Raw genomic sequence first — 24,073 nt, forward strand, 5'->3', positions numbered from 1 at the left:
ATTTTGTAAATTGATTCTAAAATTCTCCTGTTTATGGCTTCCTCCCTCCTTCAAATATCAGTAGGTCCATTTCTTATCTCTTTTTTTGTTTACTTGCTTTTTTTATGTGTGTATGTTTTGTGTGTTGTTGTGGTTTTTTGTTGTTTTTGTTTGGAGTTTTTTTGCACAGTTTTTTAAATTTAACTGATACGCATCGTCTCATTGTACTTACTATTCAGTCTCAGCTATGAACTTGTTCAGTAGGACAAGATGTTATAGAAAACGATCTGGACTGCTGTCCTCAGAGATTTTTCTTCTTTTCTCTCAGATTTGATGTCAACTGTTAGTTTTGAAATCTTTCATAAGGAGAAACGAGACATATCTTGGGGCTTAATCTCAGAGGAAACTTTGCCTCAAGTAAACATTAGTTATTTCTTCTTTTTGCTCAAAATTTACCGTTTCTCTAGGTTACTTTGCTTTTTGATACTCAAGAAAAACACACTCAGCCCAAGAATTATTTTCTTTTATTTATAATTATGATGCCTAACAGCTCTGAAAGCTTTGAGTGAAATTGGTTGGGAAAAACACACTGGAGTTTGCCCATTTCTGTAGTGTTACTGATACAATGGATGGAAGAATTCAGATTTTATTGCTTTTTTTCAGGGATTTATTCACTGGTATCACCTGAATCCCCCTTGATTCCCCCCTTGATATCTCCTGGCTATTAGTGCATGACAACACACTTCTCTTGTTTGCCCTTGGCTATTTCCATGCTTTTTTCAACTATGTTTCAAATGAATTTGTGTTTGTTTTAACTTAACTGGGTTTTTTTGAGACCATTTTGTTTTACAGATCCTTTTGTAAATTTCAGAAGTTTCACTTCACAGGGTATGATGGTCTTACTCACTTAGTGTATTTTGAAGTTTCCTGCAAATTTCAAGAGTAGGACAGCAGCAATAGTTTTTCTTGTTATTTATTTTTCTAAATGCATATAATACAATGCAAGTCTTCATTTACCTCAATCTAGTGTACAACTAGATTTCTCTTTGTACCAGATATATTTCTCTAATTTTTTTCCCTTGACCCATTCTGGCATGGGGCTTGAAGATGTCATTTTACTATTTCAATAAATTCTCTTTTTGATATTTTAGCAGAGTAGTCCTATGTGTGCCATGAATATTGAATACAAATGTCCAAGGTCATGTGTACTTGTGAATAGGTTTTGGTGAGAAAAAAGAAACAAGGTATGCTCTTGCGTGTAGGTGCCATGTAGTCATGTAGTCAGCTCAGAAAAAAAAATCAAAGAATGCCAAGTGATCTATATACTTCCTTCTGCTTTTATGATCCCATGTGAACAGAACAGAATTATCCATTCTATGCTGAAAAAACCCCAAACTTTGGTAACCAACTTTGTAGAACCCGTAAATCATGGAAAAGTTTTTTATGGTTTGGCTCAGAAACTGTACAGGGATAACTTTTAGCAAGCATGAAAGCTCAAAGGTGTGATTTTGTTTTAATTGTTGTTATTTGTGTGGGTTTTTTGAGTGGGCGTGTTAAGAAAAAAATGTATACATCTTTTATCCTTACCAGAAATTAGAAGTGACAGGAGTTGTCACATCCTTAACTTTTGCACATTTGGGTGGTGCTGGTACTGCCTTTTTTGCTGGTATTTTCGATGATTCTCTAGGCTTTTTTTAGTGTGGTTGTGTTTCCTTAAGTTGTGAAACAAACTGTTTGCAAAGGCTTTCATTCATCTTTTTTGTTGCCTTTGTCTCTTGCTGTTAAATGTGAATGAACTGGTGGATTGAATGAGTTACTCTTGTGCAATAAAACAAGTGGAAAGCAAACTGTCAGAGAGGAAACAACTTGAGCAATAATTCCACACTTGATGGAAATTAGAAGTGTCCAAAAGTCCCCTTGGAACTTGATTTGACTCTGTGGTGAAGTGAGTGATTGTCTTCTGTTCAGAGTACCACCTGTGCATGTGTTTATAACTGTTTGCTGACTCAGCTTTGGTTTATCATAGCTGTTTGGCATTTCATTTTATGTAGGCTTTTAAATCATACTGCCTCACAGAATATCTGAGTATATCTAGAACTTGATATTTATTACCAGATTCTTTCTTCTAGTGTGAATGTAAGGGAGAATCGTGATTTGGTTTTGATTTTATAGGGAGTGTAACGGATTAAGGTCAGAGAGGCTCATTTTCCATTTTGGATGTGAGGTTTGTGGTTTATTTTGGCTGATGGTAGGGAAAGGACTCCCGTTGCCTTACAGCTTCTTCCAGGGAAGTTATGTCTTTGACTGCATTTACTGCATTTTTATGATTACTGAACTTTGGGTCAAGCCTTCATCTAAGAGCAGTTCATCTGATATCAGATAAAACAAATTATCTCCAGCAATTTACCCCACTGTAATTGTATTATGATGACCATGAAGTCCTTTGAAATTATACGCTCTGAACAGCAGTGTCATTTCTGGCTTGTGAGAAGTCATCCAGTTCTTTCTTTTTAACTTTTTTAAGTTAAAGTGTTTAAGTTTAAGTTAAAGTTTAAGTGTTTTCTCTAAGCCTTCTCTCTTGGTAGCAGAGTTATCAAATATATTAAAACATTAATGTGTCTGTGTCATTTGTCTGGTTTTAGTGCTTGAGCCTGTGTCTTATGTCTTGTTCATCTGGGACTACAAGAGATGTTGAAAGTTTTTTTAAGGCTATTGCTTTTTTTGAGGTTCCAGAATCTGGCTTCTCTGAAATACCAAGAAGCTTTTGATAGGGGGTAATAAACCAATGAATCCAAATGTATTTCTTCATGGTCAGAAGGAAAAATTTGAGATTCCTGCTCTAGACCATATGTTGCTGATTTGTCTCCTGTAATAGAGGTGGATCTGTGTGCACCATGTGAAATTCAACAAGGTCAAGTGTAAGGTTCTGCACCTGGGGCAAGACAATCCCAAGCACCTCATGATGAGCAAAGAATAGGTTGTGAGCAGGCCTGCTGAGAAGAACTTGAGTGTGCTGGTGGGTGGATGACAGGCTGGACATGACCCAGCCATGAGCACTGAACTGCCCAGAAAGCCAAATGTGTCCTGAGCTGCATCCAAAGGAATGTGGCCAGCAGGGCAGGGGAAGGAGATTGTGCTCTTCTCCTCTGCTCTGGTGAGACCCCACTTGCTGCATCTGGCCCTGGGGTGCCTGGCACAGGAAGGACATGGAGCTGTTGGAGTGAGTCCAGAAGAGGCCTGAGCACCTCTCTTATGAAGACAGGATGAGAGAGCTGGGCTCACTCAGTCTGGAGAAGATGCTTCAAGAGATCTTGTAGCACCTTCCAGCACCTGAAAGCAGCATCCAAGAAAGCTAGTGAGGGACTGTTGACAAGGGCATGTACTGATAGGACAAGGGGGATGGGTTATAAACTAAAAGACGGTTGATTTTTATAAGGTGTTAGGAAGAAATTCTTTACTGTGGGGGTGGTGAGATCCTGAAGTAGGCTGTCCAGAGAGTTGTGGTGATTCATCCTAGGAGGTATTGGATGGGGCTTTGAACAACCTGGTCTGGTGGAAGATGTCTCAGGCCCTGCTGGGGCAGCTGGACCTAGATGATATTTATGGCCCCTTCCAGTCCAAACAATTCTATGATTCTATTATTTCTGTGAGGTAAGATATCACCAGGACTGTTTGCTCTTTAAAACTGCCTCACTTCCTTGAGAAATGGTTTTCTTCTGTCCTTTTTTATATTACCCAGCCTTAATTCTTATACTTGTTGGTTTTTCTTCAGCACAGGCTGGTATAAAGTTGAAGAGGCATATGCATATGGAGAAGGAGTGCTTTTGGTTCCATCTGTGGGCTGGCCACTCACTCCTTAGCCAGGTTAAACTAGAGGATTGCTTTATCGTGGGCAAGGAATGGTGTAGCAGGTTAGGAGACCTTAAGCCTTCCATTGGAGTTTGGATTGTTACCCTGTGTTGGGGTGGAGGATCTTGAGTAGAGTGGTCACTACTTAATGACGTTGTGGACAGTCAGAGAAGGCATCTAGTAATGATGCTGGGATTTTTATCTATGCTGAACATCACTCAGGCTGGCAGTGGTTACATGCATCTCTTTTGGTAGCCACAAAATAAACAGCAATCTTAGGTTTTGTCCTTACTACTGAAGTCATATAGAAAGTGAAGATGTCATAGAAGTCATATATGTGGAGATGAACCCTGGGTTTTGTTCTTTTTTTGTAGAGACATAACCACCTGTACAGCAGTATGGATACTGAGGAGCCTGCAACTTTAGCTCACACTGTGAAATGCACTAAATTATGTTGAACTTATTTAAAGTTAATATATTCATACAGTTAATATTTAGTTTATTTATATATTCTTCACCTCCCCAGCCCCACACAGTGTATAATTTAATTCTGGCGCCTTGTGTGTTTTATTACTTGCATTCAATTATTCCACTGCTGTTCCCAGTTGTTTCATATCGTTAACATTATAACTGTCTGTCTTGTGTTTTTGTGTCGCCCCTTCACATTATCTCTTCAAGGTTTGAGGTTTCTTTATGCTTGCATGATCTCAGACAACATCGGATCTATGGAACCTACTGTGTGCAAACATTACTTTTTAAAATAAACTTCTTGTGGTTTATCAACAGCTTCAGATGATTAACCAGTCCTCTGCATAAAAGTGTGTGCAAGTACTAGAAGTCTATTTGTTCAAAGGTACCTTAACTGAAAAATAAATTGTAAAAGGAGACCATATCCATAAGTAAAACCAGGAGGGGGGAAGGGAGCAGAGTTAGGGCTGAGCTTTCAACCTTAATTCTGTATTTCAAGAGTTCTGAATGCTTGGTTTGTTAGCATTAGTGCTGCACTAACTTAGGGTATTTTTCCATGAGAGTGTGTGTGTTTAACCAACTAAGCATGAAATCCCTTGCTTCTGTTTGTCCCTATTAAATAGTGGCAACAAAAGAAACAGACAGGAGATGGGTCCAGAACAAAGCAGAAATAATGGAGTATTTCACCCCAAAAAGGAGAGTGAAACGAGAAGTACAATGAGTAGGCAAAGACAGACTCAACAGCTGGAGGCAGTTTAATGTGTTGTAGGGAGTACTAATTCAGGGACATTTGCTGCCCAGAGCTTCAATCTGTGATCTCTGAGTGGCACATATATCAGAAGTGTTTTGCCATTCCTGCTATAAACACAATATGCTTTTCCCAGAAGAAATCTCCATTGGGCTTTAAGGGACACTGTCTAGGATTTTCAGCATAAATACTTATCTGCCTAAAACCCAGAATCATCTGGTTGGGTTAGAAATGTGTAAGGAGGAGTAGAACTGGCTAGCTTCTTCCCTTAACTCTTACAAAATGATTATACATGCATGTGCAACATTCATGCACACTGAAAACTAAAAGGAAGGTAACAGTGCTGCTGAATATTGCAAAGACTTCTGCAGCCTGCACCACCTATTACTCCCAGTTTCCTGGATAAATCCATCCTTTTTTTCAAAAACTCCTTAAATGCATACATTTTTGACGGTATCATATTGTTTTATTTTCAGTACTTAAAAATATGTTTGTTCATTAAAAAAATTAACTCCTGACTCTCCCTGCCTGCCTCTCTTTGGATGCCTATTTTCCCCACCTAGTGGCTATAGCTTTGAGTGTGATATTCTCAAAAATAACAAAAGCTGACAATTTGATACCTCATTTCCTTTATACTAAGTAAGGTCTTACCCTGGTATGATGAGAAGGCTCAAAATAATGTTCCGTTTTTGTTGCTAGTAGTGAGGTCTGAATACATGACTATATCCCAAGCAACCTTTCAGTCACTGTGCCAACTAGCTCTGCATGACCCTGAATTTGCAGTAGTCCAATGTTTTCTTCTCTGTCCACTCTGACACTTCTTCTAAGAGTCACTGTTTGGTTTAGAGTTTGTTTCGTAATACCTAAAAGGTAGGATTTTATTGTCCTTCGAGCAAATCAGGTTTGGGAATCAATGGAGGAGACTTCCAGGTCTATACCTGTTAATTCAAGCTTTTTTATGCCTTTTGGGTTGCCTAAATGGAGTGGCCTATGCTGGTTTGGGAAAGAACTGACCACTAGTTGTGAATTGAGCAACTCTGTCAATGTTTTTGATATATTTGTGTTTTGGAGTTCTGGAATGATTTCTTTAGTTACTGGTAGACATTTCATGCAGTTTTGTGGTTTCCAGAGTGCACTGTAATACGTGATGACATAAATAATGTGTAGCTCTAGTCCATGGTTATAAAATATTTCAGGATGCATTTCCCGTCTACAATAAAATGTATATAAGTTAAAAGATGCAATTCTGTTTGAATAGTATGTGACTTCTGAATTTTCTACTCCCCACAGATACTGTGTAGCTACTAAATGTGGCTGCCACAGTTGTGACAATAAAGATTTAATCTCTATAATGGATACTTAATTTGCCCTAACTTTGTTAGGAAGCAGGTAGCTTTAGGCTGCTGAGAGAACAGGAAGAGAGTGATCAGGGTGTTTGTATAGTGATATTTCCAGGGGGAAAGATGTTCATTGAGCTTGAGTAAGGAGGATTGCAAAACAAGTTTATAAAGTCTACATCTGTTATTACAAGCATCCTCTTCAATGTGCTCTAGAATTTCTCATCTCGGCTGCTGTTAAGTGCTATACACAGTAGCTTAAGTTTCAGCAGCTTTTTGAAACTAGAATATTAAAAAATTGTTTTCACTACAACTAAACTGATTTACTGAAGGAAATTAGCCTAGCAGAAGGACAAAGACATGGATACAGCAAAGATAGGGGAGTCATTTCAAATAAAATAGAAGGGTGGTCTGGAGGGAGCCATGTTCCTGTCTTCTAGGAGTCTGAAATTTTCATGCCTAACTGTGCTTAGTAACAACGGGTAAGTGAGAGGGTGGTGATTCTACATGTGCTGCTTTGGAGATGCACTCTGACCTGGATTTTTGATCTTGTGTTTCATCCACATCATATAAAGATTCTCCAGACCAAGTTAGACTTAAGGACTTCACAGTAGAGAGATCTTGAAGTTCACAAAACCTTCCTGACACCCACAGAGCCTCCATATATGCTCTGCAAAGAGCAGAAATTATCTTTCACAGAACTGTATGTTATTAGATGTTGTCAGGGCTTGAGGGTCACGTCCGGTTGCATAAGAAGCAACACAGTGTCTGGACAGAGAAGTACAGCATTGCATCGGCTTGTCTATTCCTTTATATTTTTCAAGAGGTTGTTGCAAGGATGCCATGATGACAGGGACAAATTGAATCCTTTTAAAGGCTGTCTGTAGAGGGTCTGACACACAGCCTCGGGAGCTCTGGCAAGCTCTGTTGGATTTTATGTGGCCTTTAGCTTGATATCCATTAAGTGGAAGCTCTATTTAAAGGAGTTTATCTTGTTCAATGAACTCAGCTGGCCTTTCTCACTTAAGTACCACAGTAGAATGTTTGCTTTGGCTTTATAGAACCTATGAGATAGGTACAAACCAGGAAGCAGAACATCAGTAAATAAAGCTAGAAGGCAAGTTTATTCCTTTAAGGTATGGACACATATAAGGGCAACTGTCTTAAAATCAAATCTTGATAGATATTATTTTTAAAATATGCTGCTGATGAATTTTTAAATTCAGCTTAAATATTATTGTACATATTCTTACTTCTAAAATGTTTCCTTTCTCTCTTTTAAAAGGTGCTGAAGTAGTTTTGCAGCTTTCACTGAGTTTGTCTTTTGCTTCTTCAAATGAATGATAACTGTTTTGGCAGCAGGTGCAATAGCTTACCAACTATACTGAAAGAATCCAATTAAAGTTCTGCGTTGAGTGAGCAGTCCTTTTATAATCACATTCTCACTGGACGACTTGCTCACAGGGTCAGACCCCACTGTTTGTATTAGAGTCTTACTGACATCAGTGCAGTTTCTCTGCTCCTCCAGTAGCCCTCAGCGAGAAAACCTGGGCGGTTGTCAAGACAAAGTAGGTTAAGGTTGTAAAGACTGGATTTCTTTTCCTGCAATCAGTGCAGTGCAGACTTGTGGTTAAGATGGAAATAAAGAGCTGGGGCTGTGTAAAAACAGAATGTGTGAGAAAGGTCTGATTGCACAGACATGTTTTCCTTCGCTATTAGAGCAGATGTCGTCTGTTGATATAAAGGTGGCAGATACTGGGGAAAAGGTTATTTTATATGTATAAATATAAATATATATAAAAATATATATATTTATTTTTATTTATATATATATTGGGGTGGCGGAAGTCTACCTTGGAAATTAGTGGGCAGTTATGCTCTATACATAAAATATAGACTTCCTAGCTTTCCTGGAATTGTATGCTTTTAAGTTTTTACATGTAAAGTTTCTAAGTTGCATATAAACAAAGAACTGAAGAACTTAATGAGGGCCTGAGGAATCTTTTGGATAAACTTGGCTACTTTGACAAAACTGTTTAAGTGAGAAGAACTGTGAAGCAGAGTTTGTGTAAGAGATTTTTATTTGTTTACGTCACGATTAATTTATACTTCTCCAGGGGAAGTGAGAGATCTATCTGTTTTTTACTAGAGGTATGTCCAGCAAGATTGATTGATTGATTTACTTGCACGCTGTAGCCTTTAACAGCTGTTGTTATGAGCTAAAATTCATGACAAAACAAACCCAGGAAGGACATTAGTGGAGCAAGGGTCTCTGATTCTTTTCTCTGACAACAGGTAGAGCCTGGTCAGCAGCTGCTCAGGATTGGCTCTGATATTCACATGGTATTGCATGAAATTGGCACAGGAAGGAAACTCATGCATAATCAGCTGCAAAGCTGTATAGGGCACGTGCCTGTCTCATGGTGTGAGCAGGTGTGCACTGTTTTGTGCAGTTTGTGAGCATTTGGAAAATGGATGTCATATTCCTCACACCAGCTTTTTGAGGTTTAGGTGAAAATTATAATGTATGTTTGCTTTCTTATAAAGTTGGTATAGATTTTAGTTGAGGTGGTCTTAGTCTATTAATTGTTTACTTAGTCAAAATAATAAGTTGGAATAATAATTTGCTCCTCACCAGTGCCTTTAAGTTTATAAACTTCCTTCTTAGAAGGTTAAATGAATAAACATTTACAAAAAAGAAAAGTAATCTCTTCCTTTTGTTTTTGTTTTGTTTGTTTTGCCCTACCCCGGCAGTGTTTTAGAGCCCTTTGCTGCAAGGGACCGCCACCACCACGACCCGAGTATGACTTGGTTTGCATAGGCCTCTCTGGTTCTGGCAAGACAACTCTTCTGTCTCAGCTCTGCAGCGAAAGCCCGGAGAATATTGTGTCTACCACAGGTAGGATGCTGCCCTTATTCCATATTGTGCTGGAATGTTGCCTGAAGATGACTCCTGAAACACACAGTAAAGGCTGTAGAGAGCTTCAGCCTACTTATCTTGCTGTTGAAAGTAGCTAATGGATCACTTTGGAACTACCACTACTTTCTTTCAGTATTTGTTCATACATTGGGGAATATCCATGGAAACATACTGTTTGAAATATGTTAAAAGTCTAAACAGTGTGATCTAATGAAGCAGAACCATAACATACAGTAGCACTGTACTGTAGACATACATTAAAATATTTCTTCTCATTTTACTTTTGATTTTTAAACAGTCTCACTATATATTGGAGAGAAAGGAGGAGAATCTGCTGTAAAATAGAATAAGACAGTGATGCTCTGAAACTTAAATTGGGATTTATTTCTGAACATACTTGGTCCACACTGCCTTGTGTTATCTGCTAGAAACCAAAAGAATAAATGTAATGGAAATACTTTTTTTTTGGTGATAATTGCAACTTTTTAGATGAGCAACAGGCTTGTTTATGTAGTAAGGGCAGATTGTGATCAAAGAATCAATTTGCAGAAAGTTTCAGCAGTACTGAGAAGATATATAAAACAGACAGTACAACCACAGATAAGAGGTATCTTAAGTCCAAAAAATTTGAATAGGCATGTTGTTAATGGTGAACCAGAATGCCTAATACTGAAAAGCATGTTTTGATTGAAAAAAACCCAAAACAAAACCAAGCAACCAACAAAAAACAAACGAAGAACAAAACAGTACCAGAAAAGCCAGAAACAAACATGTGAAGTAAGAAGAGGGAATACCTGGCTGGAAAGTTCAGAAAGAGGGCAGATTAGGTCATGGAGGTTGAAGAAATCTGGTTCAGTGGCTGCAGCAGTTATTGAGGTTGATTTGCTGATGGAATGGATACTAAGTGTTGTGCAAGTACCTTGTGTTTACAGTTACGTGGCTTTGTACTGTAGCTGAGGTTCATGGGCTTGAATTCCATGATTGTGCCTTAGCAACCCTAACTGTTTTTCAGTGTATGTTTTCTTAATTTACAAGAACATAAGATTATTTAATACAACTGTAAGTAAAATGTAAAACAGATACAAGAACATAGTGTATTTATTAACCTGTGAATAATTAACCTGTGGCCTCTATAGTGGTGTTACTGGCAATGTTAGAGACATCTGATGGTTGTGAGAAGGTGACTTAACTCAAGAAGTTAGAAGGAAATTGCAGAGTAATGAGCCATTTTTAAAAAAAATAAAAATATCCTTCTCTTGAGCTTTATCTCTGGGGTTAGAACAAATTATGCTTTAGCACTTTTGACCCTGAAAGAAATAGTAACAGCAATATAAATAGAGGTATAGAGCTATCAGAGGAAGTAATGAAAACACCATTAATTAAAAATTAAATTGATTTACTTTTTCTAGAGAGATGCAATAAAAATCATTATGTAATTAGGCAACTTGAGGAACGCAGACCAGCTCTGGAGAGTACGAGGCAGGCAAACCAAAATTATGCATTTGTAGGTTATTCAGCTTATAATTAATCTTCTTAAATGTGCCATATCAGACAATATTGTGGAGAATCCAAGAATACAATGTGACAACTTCTCCACTCAGGTTTCAAACTATAATGTATATTTTTGCTTTTTTCATCAAAGCCAATCAGTCCATTCCATTTTTTATTTTCTTCTCGGAGGAGTTTAGGATTTCTTGTAAGACAACAGTCCCAAAAATATCAGATAATTATTCCCTTCAGATTTTCTTGTTCTTTCCTCTATTGCGTCTAGCACTGACCATAGTAGGAGTACTGTACCATCTTATTGGTCTAACTAGGGAGAAAGAAATCTTGTTTCTTTTAAATGATAGCTAATAAATGTGAAGTGAAAGACATTTTCTCAAAACTTCTTTACTCAGTTCATAGGTATGTAATCACGTTGAAACTACTTGTTCTAGGTGGAAATAAATTTAATGTCTGTCTGGATATTTTTTGCTGAAAGAGCGGACATAATTTTTCCTATATAAAGTGTTATGTGCACTTATATATGTGTATGCACTGAACATGAAAAATTTAGTGTATACTACATTGATATAGCTGGCAGCCTTTCACATTCCCTTTCTCTTGTCTGTCTGAATTTTCAGTTAAGGGTAATGATCACATTTTGGTGGTGATTTTTTATTTGGTTGTTTTTTTTAAAATTTTTCTTTCAGTTTTAAGCAAAATCAGGCTATTAGAGGATTTATAGATATTTTCAGTGTGCTTATGATCATTTTAATACATCCAACTAAGGTCTGTAGAAAGATCTTCCAGTTAATAACATTTATAGAAAGGAATAATAATCCAAAACCTATGAAGTTTAAATGGAGGAATACAGTGATTTGAATTGCATGTTGTCTTCAATGTCTCCTAAAATTTGCAGGATGATCACCTCATATTACTGGTAGTCTGAATTACCCACTTTAGCTCCAGATGCAGTAAAAGATGATTTTATGGAAGGATATTCTGTTAGATGGTCTGGATGGAAGTTTTGTGCTAAATTTTGTGTGCCAGGTACTTACAATTGAAAATTGCATTCTTTATCCTGATTTATTCTTGTCCTACTCCATGGAACTTGTCCAACTCCTACCCCCTTCCCATTCCCTTAAAACTGACTTTTTAAACACATTGAAACAGATTTCTCAGGCAAAATCCTGGTTCTTGATGGAAAAAGGTTTTTTTTCCTGAATATATGCAATTGATTCCAAATGGCTCCTTTCACAAATAGCTTACAAATGCTCTTTATTTCTCTTCTCAGGTTTTAGTATCAAAGCAGTGCCATTCCAGAACGCAATTTTGAACGTGAAAGAACTTGGAGGTATGGCATTTATTCCTTTGTTTATAAAACATGCAATGTCTAAATCTTATTGTAACTGTTGGTTGTTTTTAATTGGTAGTTATTTTAAATTTTAAAATGGTAGATTGGTGCAGCTGGAGTTTAAAATCTCAGCTGATAAAGTTGAGAAAAGTTTTACAAATCCTGACCTCAGAAACAAAGGGTGAAAAGCAGGAGTGGAAAGTGTGTGATGTGTCTCCTTAATGTAATTTCTTGGATTGAAGTGGTTAAATTATACAGAAATACAAACTGGGCTGTAATTTTAGTATGGCTCATGTGGCTGCTCAAGGAAGTGTATGTTCCTTGTGTTTATTGTATGTATAAACTTTCACTTATGAGAACTGGCTCAGGTAACTATGTGAACATTTGTCAAAACCAATATATTTACTGCACCACTGAAAGTGTTGCAAAGGCAGCCAACTTATAATGAGTTATATTCTTTGAGAACTGTTCTCTTGTTGGATTTATTGGATTTTGGAGCAATAGTTGTTTTATGGTTGTAGGATTTTTTTAAAAGTTTCTATATACAGGCAAGCTATTCGGCTCCCAATTCTGACTTTGAGTCTCAAGTGAGGTTGTTCATGACAAGGAAGAAAACGCTCCCCTGATGAGAGTTCTTGTGAAGTCTAATGCTCTTCTAATTTAAAACCCACTTAGATCATCTTTATATTCTAGAATTTCAGTATATCTTCTTTATTATTTATTATTAATATTGAGGATATTTATTAGATTTTTCAGCAAGCCTGTAACCTCTTTTAAATAATGTGTGGTAGAATTTGACTCGGTTCTTGCAGAAAGTTTCAGGAGATATAATTGCACGGTAGTTTTCTTACCTGAACTTGTTTCAAAAAAGTTTTGAGATAAGTACATGTGGAAGGCATGGTGTTTCCTCTTTACTACCACTGGTCCATGGATTTAAATATACATGTTCCTGTTTGAGCACGCATTTTGTAAAAAAGACAAAACAAAAAAACCCCAGTAAATTTTCTTTCATAAAGGGGTCACTCCTCAGCGATAGTATAGATATTGCTTGAGTGTGTTATGTGCATTATGTGCACTTAGTTGTAATGTCACTTTTTGGATTTTTTCAAAAATAGGGTGAATCATTTGCAGTCTAATTTATATGTTCTGCTACCTAAGCTATATCAAATACATAATTTGTGTTAATCAAGAACTGGATCTGTGTATTCTATAGCAGATACTTGTTAAAGTCTCTTAACCATTTTTGATCATACAACTTTTACGCACGTATGTGTATTTTGAGAAATCCTATCTAAGTGAAGAGTCTTGGCTCATGATGAGGAGTATCCAGAATACTTGATTTGTTGTTTTCATCCACTTATCTCTTCTCAAAGACAGGATAATCACAATTTTTTACTGCACTTCTTATTTTCTTTTTCCTTTGACTATGGGTGTTTGTATGTCTGTATTTAAAAACTAAGTTAATTAAATAAATACAGACATGTTTGCATGTATTTAAAAATATGTAATCTGATTTCTTATATGAAATATTGCAGAAAAATGCTTGTTCTGTTACCTTTTCATTGTCTAGGTAAGAGAGCAAAAGCAAAATTCTAAAAGTTTGTTTTGTTCCAAAAATTAGTGGTCACTAGTGGTGTTCCCCAGGACTCATTTTGGGTCCCAGTTTTCTTTAATATCTTTATTGATGCTCTCGATAAGGGGATCAAGTGCATTCTCAGTTTGCAGATGACACTGATTTGGGTGGGAGTGTTGATCTGCAGGAGGGAGTGTTGATCTGCTGGAGGGATGAAGGCTCTGCAGAGGGATCAGGACAGGCTGGATCAATGGGCTGAGGCCAATGGTGTGAGGTTCAACAAGGCCCAGTGCTGGCTCCTGCCCTTGGGTCACAACAAGCCCAGGCAGCTCCACAGGCTGGGGCAGAGTGGCTGGAAAGAACCTGGGGGTGCTGGTGGCAGCAGCTGAACATGAGCCAGGCTGTGCCCAGGTGGCCAAGAAGGCCAATGGCATCCTGGCCTGGCTCAGCAATAGTGTGGCCAGCAGGAGCAGGGCAGGGATTGTCCCCCTGTCCTGGGCACTGGTGAGGCCACACCTCGAGTGCTGTGTCCAGTTCTGGGCCCTGAGTGCAGGAAAGACACTGAGGGGCTGGAGTGAGTCCAGAGAAGGGCAGGGGAGCTGGGGCAGGGTCTGGAGCACAAGTGCTGTGAGGAGCAGCTGAGGAAACTCCTCAGCTGAAGGGGTGTTTAGTCTGGAGAAAAGCAAGGTCAGAGGTGACCTTATCACTCTCCACAGCTGCCCGAATGGAGGCTGTGGCCAGGTGGGGGTCACTCTCTTCTTCCTGTCAGCCAGCAACAGGATGAGAGGACGTGGCCTCCAGCTGCACCAGTAGAGGTTCAGGCTGGACATCAGGAAGAATTTCTTCGTGAAAACAGTTGTTAAACATTGGAATGACTGCTGAGGGAGTCACCATCCCTGGAGGTGTTCAAGAAACAACTGGACGTGGCACTTAGTGCCATGATCTACTTTACAAGGTGGTGATAGGTCAAAGGTTGTACTTGATGATCTTAGAGGTCTTTTCCAACCTAAATAATTCTGTGATTCTCTAGTCAGCATTTAACCTTTTTGCTGAGAAATGTGTTCCTGTTTGATGAGGGTAAAACCTGAGATTTCTGAACTAGGCATGGTTTCTCTCCTGCTCCTATATGAAAATAAAACATTTTACATTTGTCATGCCAAGACATTACTGTTACATTTTATTTTGGAATTTCTGCTTCTGATGTTAAAGAGAAACCCATGTTTTGCCTGATTGCTGCAGTTTTTTGTCTTATTCCTGGCTTTTGTCTTCAGTCATTATGCTATTGTTAAATGATTTCTCTTTACTGTGAAGGTCTTGGAAACTTGACGGAAGGCATCTTAACACCCACTTCTACTGTTACATGTTATTTACAAAGTGAAGTTCTATATAGTTTTAATTTTTATTGCTTTCTTTTTAGGCTTAGGTAACAAAAATCTTCATATGTTATCATACAGTAACATATTAACAGCCACTATTTAAAACACAGCAGAAGTTATACTGGTTAAACTTTTTATATTCAGCAGCCAAGCATTTATGTGAAACAGATGCTGACTATGTAGTTATGTTTCTGTTTTGTTGAAGTAGTATTCTTCCTTGAGGTCAAAGATGGTGCTAGTTTTTACTGTGCTGGTTGTCTCCAAAGCTGATAATGAAGCCAGGTTTTATTTCTTTGTTTCTACAGGGACTGTAAATTTTCAAGCAAAATATGTAGAATATAGTCTCTCTTCTTTAATCTGTTCAGGGACTGATTATCTCTTCATCCTCTTTTAAGATTTAGGGACAGGGAGCAAAGTTTGTTGTGCTCTCTTTGAAGAAGTTTTTCTTTGAAGTGCATGATTCTAGAATATTAAAAATTGAACCAAATTTCTGGGTTTTTGTTTCCTAAGACAGGAAATTGCAGTCCTAACAGAAAATAAAGGGTTTATCCAATTTGATAAATGGTAAATGTTTTGTTTAAAAACCTGGAATTTGATCCTCAGAGCTTTCAAATCTAACATTGGATTTTCTTGAATTACTTGAAAAGACAGTCTTGCTTTATTTGATGACAAAGTTGAACTGCCTGGTCTCTAAGTTGCTATTTTGCTATACCAGTAATTCCTTCCTTATCCCCAAGAAGCTAAAAAAATTACTGTTTTTTCCCCCCAAAAAATTTGGTCTATAAGATAATATGTATAATTTAAATTAACATGGAGATGTGCCATGCCCTAGTCCACATTCTTTCAGAATGTACCAGGACAGTTGGAAATATCTGTCTTTACTATGAGACTCTGCTGAATAATGGTATGGAAAGAAACTACAGTTGTGGTGATTTCCTCTTATGGTGCAGTAATTTTTTGTGGGAGCTAAGGATGACACTGTGTGATGAACATAGAGAAGAGTGGGAGAAGACTGTGGGAATCAGACAGATGATAATGTTTGTTGTTCATAAGATTCTGCAGTGTTTGGCTGAAAAAAGTCTGGGATGCTGAACTCTGAGGTTGGTTCTCAAGATAGCTAATCGAGGTGTAAAGGCAATAGGATGCTTTTTCTTTTTTTCTAACAAATTTCAACCTGGAGACACAGAGGCTGAAAGCACCATTTATTTCCTGTGTTTTTCAGTTATTAGCAGTTGTAATGCTGTCAAAACAGAATATAAAGTTGTGGTTTAAATATTTATTCAGGCCTATATCAAGATTTAAGGTCCATCCTGATAGTCAATTAAGAATTTCCAGTTGTCTTTTTAGAGTAAGTTATTTAATAATTTCATTTGGTGTCTCGTAAAGGCAGGGTTAAAAACTACAAGTGAGATGCCAAATAATGACCCAAGTCAAGTTTAAAAGAATGATTCTGGATGTGAGCAGCTCTTCTTCTTAAAAAGTTTAAAAATACTAGCAGCATGCTATAGGGTTTAATAATGTTCCATCTTTTATTTATTAAAATATATTGTCAATATGTTTGTGTTAGGTTTTGTGATACACCCTAAAGCCATTTTCTCAAACGTAGAGACTACACATTGTATAGTCATATTGGAAAATTAACTTAGGACAAAAATCTGTTAAGTGCTTAGCAAGAGTGGAGTGGTTAATATCAGGAATGCTCTTGTCTCCAGTTGGTTGAGCCTGCCCAGGAAAAGAGATGAGAACTTGCCTCCCTACTGCTGTTACTTCTTAAGCTTGATTACCAAAGTCATAAATTCACATTCTTAGGCCAGCTAAATTAATTGTCTAGGTGACAGCTTGAGAACAAATAGCTTTAAATAGGTTTGGTTAAACAAAGCATGCGTATTTTGCCTTAATTTGGAAGTATAGAGCATCAGAAAAGAGAGTAGGAGGAGAAGCCACACTGTTGTGGAGTCCAAGTTGAATGGAAAATATGAAATTCTGGAGAAGACAGCAACAATTTTCAGGTAGTATCTGTCTGGTGAAAAAAATTATAGATGTAGGAGAAAATAATGTTATTCTATTAATTACAATTTAAAATCTAAATATTTTTGGGAAATTTCTCTCTTTCTTTGCTCTGTGGAGGTAGAATATTGAACACCCTTCTAGCAAAAAGGAGCAGCTAACATTTCATCAACTTAGTCATCAGAAAACTGATCCCACAAGTAAATGCCAACCTAAGTCATCTACACAGGGATGAGCTGACACAAAGCAAGAAAATCTCCATACTGTACTTGAATAAAAGGCACTTGACACCTCTACAAACTCTGGTTGTGGAGTACATGCAATGCCATCTGCAACATAGCTGCACTGAACAGTTTACAGAATGTCTTAGCAGATTAAATTTTTAGATGACCCTTTTGAGCTGTCCACACAGTTAAGTCACACAGAGATATTCCACTTCCAAAAGCATAAAAGTTAGATCTGTTTGCTATTAATCATTCTCAGTCTGCTGTTCTAAAGGTGTCTAAACACAGGCTCTGTCTCATAGTTTCCTCATTTTATAGATAAGAAAGATCATTTACACCTGCTTATGGACCTTTTTAATGTGAGTCTGAGGAAGCTCTAATTCAGCATAGTGATTTTACCACTGCTCTTTGGAAATACTGTGCTTTTGCTACAATTAGGTTTTTACAGTGTGAACAGACAACCTGCAGTTTGTCTCACTGCAAGTAGGAACCATGCAAGCAATGCCTATCACAGCTGTGTAAATAGGATAAGCAAAATACAGAATTTCCTAGTTAAGCTTTTTGTGGGTGAGGACTGTTTTTTTTTTTTTTTTTCTTTGTGAGATATTTAATGGAGAGAAAAGCAGAACATTTGGTTTGCTTAAAAGTCTCTGCCTCCCCTTGGGCTTGCACTGCTGCTTTCCTCAGGCAGAATCAAAGGATGGAGTATAACAGCTTAGTTAAGCATCAGAAATGATACAAATATTTTAGGAACATCCCCTATTCCCTGCCCCCCCCCCAAAAAAAAAAAAAAAAAAAAAGTTTTCTCTTAGATTCTAGACCAGCTAAAGCTTTAAACTTTTGCAGACCAATAGACCAATTAACAGAAAGGCTAAACAGAAATACACAGCTGTGGTAGAATTGCTGCTTCTTTTGTACTACTGCCTACTACTAGTTTGAAGTGCCATAGAGAAAGATTGTTTTGAGCTTTATTTGAGGTTAAGCTTCACAGTTATCAAAGCTGTGACTGCAGCTCAGGGGAGGGTACATTTGAACCTTGCTGGGTGCTGGCAGCAGTCTTACTGTGGAATTGTGCCTCTGCTTCTGAGACCCTGGCTGTCTCAGTCCTCTAGCAGATGTGGGAGAAGGACACAGATGCAGATTATCTTGTTGGCAGCCAGTCTTTGCTAGCCCTAGAGGGCATACTGTGTGTTTGTGAATTTAAAAAACAAACAACCCCAAACTAGTTAAAGAAAAAGAAAGAAAAAGGGGTGAAGAATGGCTGGCTGTGCCACCTGCTGCAAACTGTTAAATCTTCAGGTATCAGGCTTAAATAGGTGTTAAAGCATATTGCAGGGCACACATATCCTTCTCTTTGTTTTAAATTTATTTGTAAATTCTTAAAATGAACTTTATAATGAATTTTATGTTCTTGACTAGAACAGGAGATATTTGTTTGAAATTGCAAGTTTTATTTTAACGTGTTAGTGTAATACACACACCCAAGTAGTTCAAACCGACTTTCTGCAGGCAAGTATAATCTTTTTAAAACTTCCAAGTGCTTGAAACCCAAATGCTGTTCCAACAGATTTAATATCAGACTAAGATGGAGATTCAAAGTTGGAAACAGCACTTAAGTTAGCTAATAAGGAAAATACTGAAGGCTTGATTTCCAGATTAATCTCACTGGGGAAGCCTGGAAGGCAGACAAGAGATGACAGAGATGGTTTCTATAAACTTTGGTTTGATAAGAAAATAAAATTAAGTGCCATAAACTTATATGCATTTCAGATTTTGTATGTTTTGAATACAAGCAGAAATTTTTTCTCAACATTTTTTGTCTTTTTTTTTCCTTCTATGCTGTTCTTTCATACTGTATTTGGATTGCTGCAGTGAATATAGCTGATTTGGCAATCTCAAAATATTCCTTTATCTGGAGAATAAGTGCCAGTCTCCTGCTGCCATGTTTTTTGCATTGCAGGAGTGCACTGCCTGAAAGCCTGGAGAAAGCAGGCTGTGATCACTTGGTCTTAGACCCTTAGGAAGCAGAAGTCCTGGGACTTCTGAAAATGTAGATTTTGGTTTAGCATCTGTATTATCACAGTAGCCATACAAAGTAGCCTTGGAATAATGACTGACATTACACCCATGGAAGTGCTCGTATCTCTGTGTGAATGTGTCAGATGGGACAAATTCCATTCATAGCAGGTATCTTAGACAGGATTTATAAATTTGTTTGTAATAAAAGGGAGCTAGCACAACAACAACAGCAAGTCTTTATATGGGATTCATTTAAGGGTGGAATACTGGGAAACCTGCCCAAGATAGGTAAGGAGCAGCCACATCTCTTGAACATGTTAAGATTTATAAGGTTTCAGGCATCTTTTTGACTACTCATGAAAATGCATCAGTCTTACCTGTAAGGATATGATGTGAAGTGAAGGTATAAACCCTACATAGATCTAGAAACATTTATTTTCCAGAGGTTTTCTTGGAGTGAGAGACTAGAGTATATTTACAGATTTTGCAAGAATGGATAAGACATTTCTTTTTCCCTTCCCTTCTTTCTTACTCCCCCACCCATAACACCCAGTGTTACACACAAAAAGATTTTGTGGCAGAGTCCTTGGCGTTTTTTCACCTTTATGATTATTAGTAATGTTCTGTTTAGTATCAGTAGAGGAATGATCTACATAATGCTTTAATTTACTATAAAACCTTCAGAGTATGTAGGTGATATATTTGAAGTGGTAGAAAAGCTGTTTGCAGACTGCCTTCTTTCATGTCCCCAAGTGAACTGCTTGTGATGGGAAGGAAAGAAAAAACGGTTTTCCCTCTATTTGAGACTGTAACTTTTCCAGACCTGTGATGCATTTTGAGGCTAACAAGAGCTTTCATTTGCAGACTAGACTGTGTTGAAGCAAGGGCTCTGTGACATTCATTGTGCTCTCAATGGAGAGTTGTTGCAAGTCTGACAAGTAACAAATTTGACACATGTAAATTTCTTTCAGTGATTTTTTTTTTTTTTGTAACTCTATGTCCTGCTATCCTGAAAGTACTGAAAAGGAGGGAATTGAAGGTAGCCTCAAACCACCACTGTGAATGAAGATGTAAATAGAAGTATTCATAGCTGAAAGGTAGATTTGCAGCTCTGTGCTTTGCATAATGTATTTACAGGAGTGTGTACTTGTACTTGTATGTACTGGTTCAGATGCATGTTAAACTGGTGCATGTTAAACTGCACATAACTCAAAATCTTCCTTCCATCTCCAAGGGGTATTGTTAGCACTGATACAAATAATTAACAGTGTTAATATGGGCATACTGTTCCTTTGACTGCTGATAAAAAAAAAAAAATTAAAAATATAAAAATGAAGGTCTTTAAAATTATAGTTAGTTGAGTAAACCTGTTCTGTAGTAATGCTAAATAGTTGGGGTTTTTAATTGAGCCTCCTGTCATTTTTCTGTAAGGAGAGGTTTGGGTTTTTTTTCTCTTACAAAGTAATTCAAGACTACATTTGATCAAATAGTATTTTTTCTTTAAGAATAAGTGATGTGATTGTGTTGTAATTTGGATTTTGGTGTGGTTTTTCCCTCTAATTTATTTATAAATTGCATGTTAGTCACATCACAGGACTCACTCCTGTTAAGTTCCTTCATTACTGAGGGAAAAAAATCATATGCTTAACGATAAGTCGTGGTTCTTGCATGTGTTTGAGGAAGCTGCTACCCTGAATGTCACATTTTAGTGAACCTGTAACGTAGTATATTCCTTCCTTCCAATGTAAATTACGTTCTTCTGATGTTTTGGAGGTCCTTTCTTCCTTTCTTCCTTTCTTTCTTCCTTTCTTCCTTCCTTCCTTCCTTTCTTCCTTCCTTCCTTCCTTTCTTCCTTCCTTCCTTCCTTCCTTCCTTCCTTCCTTCCTTCCTTCCTTCCTTCCTTCCTTCCTTCCTTCCTTCCTTCCTTCCTTCCTTCCTTCCTTCCTTCCTTCCTTCCTTCCTTCCTTCCTTCCTTCCTTCCTTCCTTCCTTCCTTCCTTCCTTCCTTCCTTCCTTCCTTCCTTCCTTCCTTCCTTCCTTCCTTCCTTCCTTCCTTCCTTCCTTCCTTCCTTCCTTCCTTCCTTCCTTCCTTCCTTCCTTCCTTCCTTCCTTCCTTCCTTCCTTCCTTCCTTCCTTCCTTCCTTCCTTCCTTCCTTCCTTCCTTCCTTCCTTCCTTCCTTCCTTCCTTCCTTCCGCACTTCCTTCCGCACTTCCTTCCGCACTTCCTTCCGCACTTCCTTCCGCACTTCCTTCCGCACTTCCTTCCGCACTTCCTTCCGCACTTCCTTCCGCACTTCCTTCCGCACTTCCTTCCGCACTTCCTTCCGCACTTCCTTCCGCACTTCCGCACTTCCTTCCGCACTTCCTTCCGCACTTCCTTCCTTCCGCACTTCCTTCCTTCCGCACTTCCTTCCTTCCGCACTTCCTTCCTTCCGCACTTCCTTCCTTCCGCACTTCCTTCCTTCCGCACTTCCTTCCGCACTTCCTTCCGCACTTCCTTCCGCACTTCCTTCCTTCCTTCCGCACTTCCTTCCGCACTTCCTTCCGCACTTCCTTCCGCACTTCCTTCCGCACTTCCTTCCGCACTTCCTTCCGCACTTCCTTCCGCACTTCCTTCCGCACTTCCTTCCTTCCGCACTTCCTTCCGCACTTCCTTCCGCACTTCCTTCCTTCCGCACTTCCTTCCGCACTTCCTTCCACACTTCCTTCCGCACTTCCTTCCTTCCTTCCGCACTTCCTTCCTTCCTTCCGCACTTCCTTCCTTCCTTCCGCACTTCCTTCCTTCCTTCCGCACTTCCTTCCTTCCTTCCGCACTTCCTTCCTTCCGCACTTCCTTCCTTCCGCACTTCCTTCCTTCCGCACTTCCTTACTTCCTTCCGCACTTCCTTCCGCACTTCCTTCCGCACTTCCTTCCGCACTTCCTTCCGCACTTCCTTCCGCACTTCCTTCCGCACTTCCTTCCGCACTTACTTCCTTCCGCACTTCCTTCCGCACTTCCTTCCGCACTTCCTTCCGCACTTCCTTCCGCACTTCCTTCCTTCCTTCCGCACTTCCTTCCTTCCTTCCGCACTTCCTTCCTTCCGCACTTCCTTCCTTCCGCACTTCCTTCCTTCCGCACTTCCTTCCTTCCGCACTTCCTTCCTTCCTTCCGCACTTCCTTCCGCACTTCCTTCCTTCCGCACTTCCTTCCTTCCGCACTTCCTTCCTTCCGCACTTCCTTCCTTCCGCACTTCCTTCCGCACTTCCTTCCGCACTTCCTTCCGCACTTCCTTCCGCACTTCCTTCCTTCCGCACTTCCTTCCGCACTTCCTTCCGCACTTCCTTCCGCACTTCCTTCCTTCCGCACTTCCTTCCTTCCGCACTTCCTTCCTTCCGCACTTCCTTCCTTCCGCACTTCCTTCCTTCCGCACTTCCTTCCTTCCGCACTTCCTTCCGCACTTCCTTCCGCACTTCCTTCCGCACTTCCTTCCGCACTTCCTTCCGCACTTCCTTCCGCACTTCCTTCCGCACTTCCTTCCGCACTTCCTTCCGCACTTCCTTCCGCACTTCCGCACTTCCGCACTTCCTTCCGCACTTCCGCACTTCCTTCCTTCCGCCCTTCCTTCCTTCCTTCCTTCCTTCCTTCCTTCCTTCCTTCCTTCCTTCCTTCCTTCCTTCCTTCCTTCCTTCCTTCCTTCCTTCCTTCCTTCCTTCCTTCCTTCCTTCCTTCCTTCCTTCCTTCCTTCCTTCCTTCCTTCCTTCCTTCCTTCCTTCCTTCCTTCCTTCCTTCCTTCCTTCCTTCCTTCCTTCCTCCCTCCCTCCCTCCCTCCCTCCCTCCCTCCCTCCCTCCCTCCCTCCCTCCCTCCCTCCCTCCCTCCCTCCCTCCCTCCCTCTCTTCCTCCCTCTCTTCCTCCCTCCCTCCCTCCCTCCTTCCCTCCTTCCTTCCCTCCCTCCTTCCTTCCCTCCTCCCTACCTCCCTCCCTCCCCTCTTTCCCTCTCTTTCTCACTCTCTTTCTCTCTCTTTCTCTTCCTTTTTTCATCTTAGTTTAGGCAGTTTTTTGGTTGAAGAAACAGGCATATGGTCCAAAGCTGTTATAACAGGCTGACAAACCTAAGTGCTTATTCTGTGTTACTACTGTTTGCTGGAATGTTTTGGCTACTAGTTAAGTTAAATTCCTAATTTTATCAGTCTTCTGAAAGCCTAAGGATGTTTAATGGTTGCACATTATATTTTGGATTTCTGAAGGCCTCAGACTTTGAATCTTCCTGTCTTTGAAACCTTTGCAATAGATGAAAAAAAAATTAATAATTTTGCTGAACTGCACCTAAAACTGCTTGGTTTCCAAGGCTGTATTTGTCATGCCACAAATGGCTGAAGCACTATTCATAGGCTAGTGTTTTCTGCCCAGGATAACTCCAGTCCACTACTCTGAGGAAGGAAGCTGACAGCAGATTCTGTTCCCTGGATATGAAGAGTTAAGGCAAAAGAATATCAGGTTATTTGTCTTGTAGAAATTGTGACTTCCAGCTGCTGATAGCTTATTGATGCCAAGAATTATTTTTCAAGTGCATTTGCCAGAAAAATGGTTTGAAATGGCACCCTAAGGTACATGCTTTATCAGTCTTTTTTCCTTGTCTGCTTTGTGCAAATTATTTTTATTCTTAAACCTCAGGTGATAGCCTCAGAATTGAAGTGTAAGCAATTTCAAGGCATGTCATTAGAGTAATGGAAGATCCCAAAGAAAATACCAAGTTTCAT

General features: G+C 39.1%; 1 protein-coding gene across 6 annotated transcripts in view; it reads left to right on the forward strand.

The window, feature by feature from the left end:
• The window catches only part of ARL15 (ADP ribosylation factor like GTPase 15), a 244,183-nt gene that overhangs the window by 69,910 nt on the left and 150,200 nt on the right, over positions 1-24,073 (forward strand). For all 6 annotated transcript variants that reach the window (XM_058864843.1, XM_058864845.1, XM_058864846.1 and 3 more), the window contains 2 exons: positions 9,136-9,280; positions 12,078-12,137. In XM_058864843.1, coding sequence (XP_058720826.1) covers positions 9,136-9,280; positions 12,078-12,137 — 205 coding nt within the window. The remainder of the gene's footprint in view (positions 1-9,135; positions 9,281-12,077; positions 12,138-24,073) is intronic.

This window comes from Poecile atricapillus, chromosome Z (genome assembly GCF_030490865.1).
Source record: "Poecile atricapillus isolate bPoeAtr1 chromosome Z, bPoeAtr1.hap1, whole genome shotgun sequence".
NCBI lineage: Eukaryota > Metazoa > Chordata > Aves > Passeriformes > Paridae > Poecile > Poecile atricapillus.